The sequence below is a fragment of the Suricata suricatta genome, chromosome 1 (assembly GCF_006229205.1).
Source record: "Suricata suricatta isolate VVHF042 chromosome 1, meerkat_22Aug2017_6uvM2_HiC, whole genome shotgun sequence".
Lineage (NCBI taxonomy): Eukaryota > Metazoa > Chordata > Mammalia > Carnivora > Herpestidae > Suricata > Suricata suricatta.
Window position 1 is genome coordinate 194,004,753 of NC_043700.1, and position 9,970 is coordinate 194,014,722.

At 54.6% G+C, this 9,970-nt stretch overlaps 1 protein-coding gene across 2 annotated transcripts in view; it reads right to left on the reverse strand.

Annotated features, from left to right (window-relative positions):
- PCGF3 (polycomb group ring finger 3) overlaps positions 1 to 9,970 on the reverse strand; it is a 58,209-nt gene that overhangs the window by 32,065 nt on the left and 16,174 nt on the right. The window contains exons 5-8 of one of the 2 annotated variants that reach the window (XM_029949862.1): positions 9,643 to 9,729; positions 5,742 to 5,859; positions 4,141 to 4,237; positions 771 to 826 (exon numbers count right to left, since the gene is read on the reverse strand). In XM_029949862.1, the coding sequence (XP_029805722.1) occupies positions 771 to 826; positions 4,141 to 4,237; positions 5,742 to 5,850 (262 nt within the window). In that variant the 5' untranslated portion in view covers positions 5,851 to 5,859; positions 9,643 to 9,729. The remainder of the gene's footprint in view (positions 1 to 770; positions 827 to 4,140; positions 4,238 to 5,741; positions 5,860 to 9,642; positions 9,730 to 9,970) is intronic. The other variant, XM_029949857.1, reaches the window with a different exon arrangement.

Sequence of the window (9,970 nt, forward strand, 5' to 3'; positions counted from 1 at the left end):
GGTCAGAGAGAGACACACAGAGTATGAGCGGGGGAGGGTCAGAGAGAGACACACAGAGATGAGCGGGGGAGGGTCAGAGAGAGACAGTATGAGCGGGGGAGGGTCAGAGAAAGAGGGAGACACAGACTACGAGCAGGGGTGTCTGTCTTGTGCTTGTGCTCTGTCTCTCTCTCAAGAATAAACAAACAATAATAAGGTGCATTTTAATATAACCCCCTTCTGAAACATTACAGTGAGGAAACACAGCCCAGAAGAATCCCTAACATAGATATCTTCCCTTTGAAAGGAAGTGTACCTGAGCTAGATCAGCAAGCACCACCGTGCTGGCCCACCATAGGCCGGAGTGGGATTCTGAGACCGATGTCCCCCTCCCCTCCCCCATCACCACGCCCACAAAGAGGGGCAGTGACGATGTCTGTGTTCAGAACTGCAGAGAAGTTTGAAGAAGAACAGCTATTTCCACTTTAAGGGTGTTCACAATGCTTAATATTTCTTCTTCATTCTCAATGAGATGTGACTTTACAGTCACACTTTATAGCCACTCTGGTTACTGGCTTCACGGCCGTGCGAGTGTGACGGAGGCGGCCCCCCGTGCTCTGCCGTGCCCTCACCGCCCGACGAGGCCGCTCGCTCGGCGAGGCACAGACAGTGGGAGCAGCCAGCAACACGCTGGTGCTGGTCCCCAGGAGGGACGCGGCCAGGCCCCCAAGAGCGAAGTGCTCAGAGGCCGCACCGCAGACTCGGGGGCGCGTGGACGCTCTGACACTTACCTTCCTGAAGGCCCGGAACCAGTTTGTAAACAATATCCTGCATGGTCCTGTCATGACTGGCAGAGAGAACACAACAGGTTAGCTAGAAACGCCCCTTGCACAACCTGTGAGCATTTTCTGTTAACAGCATCAAACTCCGCAATCGCAAACTTGAAATTCTGGTTGAATTTTGCTTCTAGTTTTCACTTAAAACATGTCTGTGCTAGCGAAAGTTATACATGACCTGAATCAATGCATCATTTAATTCAGGTTCTAGAAGCTGACGAAGTTTCAAGGAACGGCAGCACTGACAAGACCCTCTAGGTGGCGAGTGCCCTCGGCCCGCTGAGCGTGGCACGGACACACAGAGACTCGGCCTCCAGGGGCCACGCATGTGCCCCCCCCACCTCTTCCAATGGAGCTTCCTGGGGCCCCCCCTAGACAGAAACTTCTCTTTCAGGTTCTAAGTAATATAGGTAAAAGGCCCTAGATTAGGCCCCTCCTGTGATCTTTAAGATCTACCTGTAAAGGGTTTCTGAAAAGGTTACATAAGCACAGTATTTCTTCTCCAGTTTGCTATTTATGAACATAACTTATTAATATGTTTAAGTAACTTTTCAAATCAATGTGTAAGTTTTCAAACATCATGCATTAAAATAAAAACCCTTAAGTACCCAGATAAGTAATATGTAAATGACGGACAACGATGGTCTCTCACAAAATCCACAGACATCTGGGAGTCGGTGCCAGTCCAGGGCCGGACACGCAGCCGCCACGAACGGGGGGCGGCCAGGCCCCGCGGACGCCATCACTCGCCGTTTCCAAGAAGAACCTTTAGTTCTTAATAGACATTGGTCTGCCGGTCCCCCTGTGCTGTGGCAGACCAGAGCAGGCTTTCTCAAGTTTCTGCCCACCATGTACACGGTGACGCTTATGGACCACAGCCGGTCATGGCACACACGAATGACACCGGCCTCACGGAGAGCTCCCCCACTCCACGGGGAGAGGTCGGTGACGCGATCCCTGCTGCAGAGTGCGACTCTGGGTCCTCCGAATGACTGTGCCAGGGCCTTCCCCCCCCCCCCCCCCGCCGCCTGGCCAAGGACCCACAGGGCTGAGTGGAGGGGCGGGGGGACTCTCCTCAGGAAAGGTGCTGGCCCGCAGGACAGAAGGGCACAGCGCGCTCTTGGAGGGGTGGCCCCCTGAAAGAGGCTTTCATGTTTCCACCCCAGCACAGGGCACACGCCACCCCCTCTCTCAGCTCTTCACTTGTGCCACGGTCTCTACCAGGCCAACAGGACAACAGCCCTCGGCTTTAAGATGAGGCCTGAAGTGTGGAGCTGCCTCAGGGATCCCAGAGACTCTAGGAGCTCAGGCTCAGCATCCGCCTGCGGTCAGCACTGCTCGGCAACATCCCACCTCCTAAAGCCTAAGTCACTGCCCAGGGCCCAGCCTGGTGCCAGCAGGCCCACTGTGCTCTCCCCGTGCTGCCCAGCCTGAAGCTGAAAGCCCTTGCCTTGGGGCCCAGTCAGGGGGTAGCAGAATCAGAGGAGGCGGGGTCAGGTGTGGCTAGTGAAGCTGTGTCCGGATCAAGGCTCTGAGCCTTGCAGACGTGGCCTCAGGAGGGGAGAACAAGACCACCACCCTGGGCTGGTGGGGCTCCAGGCAGAGGACAGAGAGCAAGCGGAAGGGACAGGACTGCCAGGAAAGAGCCACCCTGGAGCCCAGGGCCCACAGCAGGCCTCGGGGCTGATCATCTTTACCCAGCTGTGACCTGTGCTTCCCTGTCCCTGGTCACCACGTGGTCACTGCACAGAGAAGAGACAGTCCCTGGCCCTCTTGACCCAGGCCTGCACACCTGCCCAGATCTCCTCCCATCCGCCCCCTTCTATATGGGGCTGGGCTATGCCTGGAACACTGGGGTTTTAGACTGCTAACGGGCTTCAGCTCTCCAGACAGTCCTGCCTGCTGTTTCCCCAGAACATGGGGGTGGGAGGGGGTGGGGTGGGGCGTGGGGCGGGCAGGGGGGCAGGGTCTCCACAGCTTCCCACTAGCATGAAGCCCCCAGCACCACCTGCCTTCTGCAGTTCATGTCAGGTAAAGCACCCCCATGCTCTGCACAACTACACCCTCATGCACGAAACGTGCATACACACTGCCAAGAATTAGTACCTGGAATATATCAAGCATTTCTTCAAAGCAAACGAATAGAATAAGGAACCCAAGAGAAAAATGAGATGTGGATAGACATCTCCCAGAAGCCTGGATGGCCAGGTAAGTAACATTTGGGCAGAGTCCCAAGCTCACCGATAATCAGGACACCAGGTCAAGATACCCCTACAGAGCCATCATGTGGCAAGAACGCAGCCTGCAGGTACCCAGGGGACACACCGGTAAGGTCGCGCACCGTCCAACAGCCCAGCAGGGCACAGAAAGGCACCGGGGCTCTACAACCCAATCCCCTGCTCTGAGTGATGACAGAGGGGACACACCTGCATGGGAATGCCCAGAGCAGCACTGAGGGCCCACGGGGGACGACGCCCTGCCATCCACCTGCCACAGCTCCACACTAACAGACTAGTCCAGAGAACATGTTAGGTCAAGTGCAAGGTCCGCGAAAACGCAGCTGGCTGTACATGTAGTGAGCTGGACAACAGGAGACTAGGCTATGTTGTTTGGGGACAGTGAGCAGGGGAGGGCTTCTGGGCCTGGTGACAATTTCTATTTCTCCATCTGGGAGTTTCTTGCTACACTGCTGTAAGCTGTTCACATGTCTTTAAATGCCTCTGTGCACACACATACTTCCCAACTTTGTGGACTGGAGACACACATACCTCGCTTCCTTCAAAACACATCTTACCTGTCACGGCTGCTCCCGCGTGTTGTGGGCAACACTTCGCTTCCTTTAGAGTCCCCCCTCCCCCAAATCTGGAAGTCTTTAAAATTCTGCCTAAAAGCTATAAGCCATCACCTCCTGCCCATCACAGCCTGAACCCCAGGTCAGGTCATGCGGACTCCCTGACCCCTCCCTCACAAACAGTGCTGATCCCGAGGGGTCCAACCTCCCTGAAACCAAAGGAGGTAGCTCCCTGCAGCACCAGCTGCAAGACACAGGCCACACACAAGGGGCGGCGACCCAGGGCCCAGGACCACTTGTCCTACGACCGAAGGTGGGCCAAGGGCCACTATCACTTCAGAGTACCCCTCAGCCAATTTATCGTGCAACTAGTGAAATCCAGGTGGGTCCTGAGGGTCCTCAAATTACTCAATTTGAGCAAATATTCCTGGAAACTTGTGGGAACAACCCCAGCGCTCACTGGTCTGACTCGGCTGCACTGGCGCCGTGTGTGGTCACGGGGGCCCCAGGCCAGGGCACGTCCCTGACACTTACCCGATGTACTGCAGCGGGTGGCTCTGGTGGATCACGATCCTGCACGTGGGGCAGGTGTTATTCTCCTCCAGGTACTTGACCAGGCAACTCCGACAGACTGCAAGAGCACACGTGTGTCAGAAAGCAACCCGGAAGGGACACGCCAGCACCCCCTCGGGCTCGGCACACACGGAGGCCGCGGCGCAGACCGCCTGGTACGTGGCGCTGCGAGGGGCCGCTGCCTCTCAGGCCTCAGCAGTGACCAGGAAGCCCGGGTGCTCAGCCAGCCGCCTCACGCGGCAGATGTGTGGCCCGGGGATAAGAGGCGAGGAACCTAAGTGAGGAGGTGCTCAGAGGCCAAGAGCTGAGAAATCACCAGAAGGTGCTCGCCTCACCCAAACCTCACCACAGGGACTAAGAGTTACAATTTTCTTTTTATTTATTTATTTTTTTTTACTATTTTATTTATTTTTGATACAGAGAGAGACAGAACATGAGAGGGGGAGGGGCAGAGAGAGAAGGAGACACAGAACTGGAAGCAGGCTCCAGGCTCTGAGCTAGCTGTCAGCACAGAGCCTGACGCGGGGCTCGAACCCACGACCGTGAGATCTGACCTGAGCCAAAGTCGGAGGCTTAACCGACTGAGCCACCCAGGCGCCCCAAGAGCTACAATTTTCATGTTTGTCCAAAAAAAGATCACAAGATTTTCTTTGTACATCAAAATTCAAGAAAATTCAATGACAATAACAATCTAAAACTATGTTACCTTAAAAATAAAGGTTCTATCAAATTGTCGAATATTTTGTTTTCTGAAGTGGAAAACACATGATCAAAAGTCATCTGCATTACACACATTCGTTGTGTTGCAAAGATCCTGTCTACACGGAGTCCCTGCTGGGGGAGGGCCCTGGCCGCAGGGAGGGCGACCGCACCTCAGGGCACACAGCGACGCCTCCTGTCCAGCTGAGCTGGGCCTAAACCCAGGCTCCCAACAAGCTGGCGTCCTTACACGTCAAACACAGGCCTGCTGGTCCTGAGGAGCCGAACCACATTTGGAAATTTAAAAAAGAAAGCATTTCTGTCCATGAATATTCTGTCATAACTCAGTTACTGGGTTTTGTTGTTATACAGAAAAAATTAAATTTTTCCTGTACTTAGCTTTCTTAAATGGTATCTCTACTGAAATTACCCACAATGTTTTTAATTTGAAGTAATTTTCCTGATTTATTTTTAAGATCTTCTTTATTCCTGCTTCTGTGTCTTGCTTTATACTTGAGCTAAAAGCTTTTGGTGAGGAAGGAAGGAAGGAAGGAAGGAAGGAAGGGAGGAAGGAAGGAAGGAAGGAAAAAGAAACCAGAAGTATCAAGAAAGCACAAGGCTAAAAGTTGTCAAAGGCCATGTTCTAGAACATTCCACCATACACATATGCAGACAGATCCCCCCGCAGCTGTCAAAGGCATGTTCTAGATCATTCCACCATATACATATGCAGACAATTCACATATCCCCCCCACAGCTGTCAAAGGCATGTTCTAGATCATTCCACCATACACATATGCAGACAATTCACACACACCCCCCACAGCTGTCAAATGCCATGTTCTAGAATATTCTCCACATACACGTATGCAGACACTCGGTCACCGTGGTCGCGTCGATGAGATATCCACTGCACAGGCGGCAGGTGATGTGGGCATTTATGTCCCAGAGTTTAATCTTTCTGGTCAACATCTTTGGCTTCTACAAGAGAAAACCAGTATTAGTATCTGAAATACTCCCATGTGTTTTGTCAAAGGTTCAGGCTAAACGTAAATCGAGTTACAGCACATCCTTCCAGGAGGGTGCAGCATCATGTGGATGGAGGCTGCCACCCACCAGGGCAGGTTCAAGCTGCAAGGGCTGTGTGGGCCGACTTCTGTCTGCACAAGGAACTGCTCTAAGTCCTCTCCCAGAGGGCTGGTCGGCCCGCCAAGCACTCGATGGGCACCTCTCTGCAAGTGCTACTATCCCCTTAACTGCCCGGGGCACGGCCCTTCTCAGCTCCCCTGGCCCCTCTGTCTCAGGACTGAGCTGAGGCCAGCGGGTGAGGCGGGTGGGCAAGGAAGGAGGGTCATGAAGGTGCAGGAAGAGAGGCTGGTGGAATAGGTGGGCCGTGCTGGGTCTGGGCAGTAGCCTGAAGGGTCACTTCTAGAGCTTCTGACTCTTCTATAAAGCTAGGGGATGAATGACCCCAAGGGACACCGGCGAGGATAGGACTGGCCAAACCTGAAGGAGAAGCAAAGTCTTTCAATGAGGCCTCGATACAGTCATACCAGGAGGTCATTCTGACATCAGAAGGGTCAGGCAAGTCAACGTCCAGTCCTGACAAAGCCCAGGGAAGTGGGCAGTCAGAGGGGCCAAGATGTGCCTGATGGGGCAGGAGCCATTCCACTTTAGACATTTATCTTAATAACTGGACAGGTTCAAAAGATGTCGGTTAAGAAAACAGTCGGTTAGGCATCTGACTTCAGCTCAGGTCATGGTTTCAGTGTTCGTGAGTTCAAGTCCCACATCCAGCTCTATGCTGACAGTTCATAGCCTGGAGCCTGCTTTAGAATCTGTCTCCCTCTCTCTCTGCCCCACGCCAGCTTGCACTCTGTCTCTCAAAAGTGAATAAACGTTAATAAAAATTTAAAAATGTTTGCTGCAATTGTTTCAAATGGCAAATCACAGAAAACTGCCACTGAAGATTGGCTCAGGAAGCGATTTCATTAAGCCAGCAGGGGCTCCAGAACCTCTGCCCCTTCCCTCTGCCCTGTCCAGAGAAAGTCCAACCAGCCCTCCAGGACCCCACTTTTTCTGAGGCTCAGTAGCCTCTTGGCTCAGCAGAGCCCAGGCCCGGAAGCAGGGGGCACACAGAAGCCCCCACCATGGAGAGACAGGAGTACCCAAGGCCACCTGCTGGTCCCCGTCACTACCCCACGGGACGTCAGCACTGCATACAACATGGCATCATCAATGTCCAACTGTCCGTGCACCAAAGTGCTGACATGGTGTCTCTGCCTCGGGGCCCCTGCCTGCTCTGGCCCAGCTTTCCCCGTCTCTGGCTAGACCACAGGCCCCGTGAGGAGGGTTGTCACCGTACCTCCTGGGCTATGCCAGGAAACGTAACAGCTCCTGGAGATGTCCATGTCCTACTCCAAACCCTGTGTGTCACCTCACACGGCAAACAGGCCTTGAGCTGGGAGATGGTCCCAGATGACCCCATAGATGCCCTGTCATCGCAGGTCCCTTAAAAGGGGAGATGGAAGGACCCGAGTGAGAGAGACTGGGAGTGTTAGGCTTGAAGGTGGGCCATGAACCAAGAGTGAGGTACCCCAGAAGCTGGAAAAGATGAAGATCAATTTTCCCCTGAACCCAGGAGCCAGCTGTGTGGGCACCTTCACTTCAGCCCAGTGAGACCCTGTTGGACCTCTGACCTATGGAACTGTCAGATGACACACTTGTGCTGCTGTAGCCACCAAGCCTGTGGTCCTTTGTTGCAGCAACAGTAGGAAACCCACGCAAAACGCTGCTCCAGTAACTATCACAGAACGGAGGTCTTCGGGGTAAGAAGACTAACAGAAACAGACGCTCCAGAGTCAAAGGCATCACGGAGGATGGCTGGCTGCAGCCAATGGCCACAGCGCACATGGCTATCAGGCCACCAGCGAGGACGATGTTCAATGCCACTTAAGAAAAAGGAAAAAGAAAGCAAACTGCTTGGAGGATTTCAGGCCCACTTCCACTCGCATGAGGTCTGAGGGCAGGTGCCAGTCACGCCTGCCGTCGTGCAGCGCTGCTCGGGGCCTGGCCAGGGCCTGGGGCCTGGGTGAGGCAGTGAAGGACTGGGAGGGAGCCGGAATCTGGCACGTGTCACCCATCCTGAGACCTAGCAGCACCAACAAGCTGTCGGAGCAGATGAATGCCATCAGCAAGACCACCACGCTAGTGCCACTGATGGGCTGTGATGCGTCTCTGCGCTGCAGCACTGCCCTGTGCCTGCCAGGGGGAGTGAGACGGAAGCAGACACCCCTGGAGGTCTGCCCACATCTCTCCTCCCTCCACAGCATGCTGCAGCAGATACGTGGTCTCCTAACTCCTTGCAGCCAGGTGTGTCTGTGGGTCGGGGCTCACCGACATTGCTAGGAATCCAGTAAACATTAAATGGAACTTGATGGAACATTCTCACAGGGGTTCCTATGGGCCAACCAGTCCTGCTAGCCTAACTGCACAGGAAAGAGCCTCATCTGGTATAGATGGACTCTCTCTGAGCTGACGTGGGTTTGCACTCTGTCCTCAGCGAGTGTGTGCACTGAGGCCAGGCAGGTGACTGACCTGGGAGCCCAGCACCACCTGTGGAGCAGTAAAAAAAAAAAAAGGAAAGAAAGAAAGAAAAGAAAGAAAGAAAGAGAGAGAGAGAGGAAAGAAAGAAAGAAAGAAAGAAAGAAAGAAAGAAAGAAAGAAAGAAAGAAAGAAAGACCCAAGAGAAGGGAAACCCTGGAATCAACCCAAGCAAAGCAGAGTGGAAAACAGGGCCCTCCTGCGTGAGGCCCCACGCTGGCCGCAAACCAGCACTGCCTCACGCCCTGGCCTTCTCGTGAGCAGCCGTCTCTGCGCTGGCCACGGAGGACGTGACCACATTCCAACATTCCTGTCAGACAGTAAGGCGCTCAGCAACAGAGTTTCTTCCCCACCACCAGGTAACCGAGCCACGGAACTGAAGCCACAACAGGGTTTACTTCGGCAGCACGACACTGAAATGAGAATCATACGGACAAGTCTGGCTTGGCCCTGCACCAGGTGACGTGGAATTCATAAGGACACAACAGAGGCCACAGTCACACCAGCACCGACATGGTCTTTGGCCTCTTTGAGGGACCAGGGTCAGTGTGAGCTCATGCTTAGTGAGCAGGCAAGTAAAGAGATAAAGACGCGGAGGTGCACGTGAGTGTGGACCCCCACCCCCACTTCCCAGCTCTGTCTGCTGAGAGGCCTGGGGGTAAGCACTCCTTGGCGGCCTGGGTCCCAGCTCGTTTACAGCACTGTCCACCATGAGGAGCCAGGGGGTGCGGGCAGGCGACCAACCCAAGGCTGGGCCGGGAAGGTAACAGAGCCGGAGCAGAGGGGACCTGGCCCCAGCTCAAAGGGCCTCCACTGGCCACACTGGGGACAGCTAGCACTTCACGGTACACAGTGATTATCATTACGTGAACAGAATGAATCAGATTATAATCAACAGGATAACACAGAAGCTCACAAGTCCACACAGAGCCAGAAGAATGCGGAAGGAACACGCGTCTTTCCAGAAGGTGAGCCGCTCGTGCAGAAGCAGGAGTCAGCACCACCACAGTGACTGCGGTGACCTTCTATTCAGGAATTCCCAGTGGAGGTTTTATTGAGAAAGAAAAGATTCAAATAGTCGCAAAGACCCCCCCACCACCACTTTCCAGGCAGAGTGAGAGCAGGGCCTCAGGGTGGAGACACCGGGTAGCCGTCACTTACTGAGTGACCAGGTGACACCAGGTGGGCGCCAGACGGATGGCAGGTGTGCCTTCAAGCCGTGAAGGACAGAGCACCCCTCGAAGACTCCTGCCACAAGAGCATGCACGAGTCTCACTGCCAGGACCCCAGATGAGCCCCAAGGGAGGGAGGCCACAGAGGACACGGGAGGGGGGGGGCAGCCTCCCGAGCACAGTGCGCGGCTGAGAGGACGGAGCTGACAGCCTGGAAAAGGGACCCTCCGCCTGCTGACCACCCACATTCAGAGTCAGACACCCCTCCCCCCCCCCCCCCCCCCCCCCCCCCCCCCCCCCCCCCCCCCCCCCCCCCC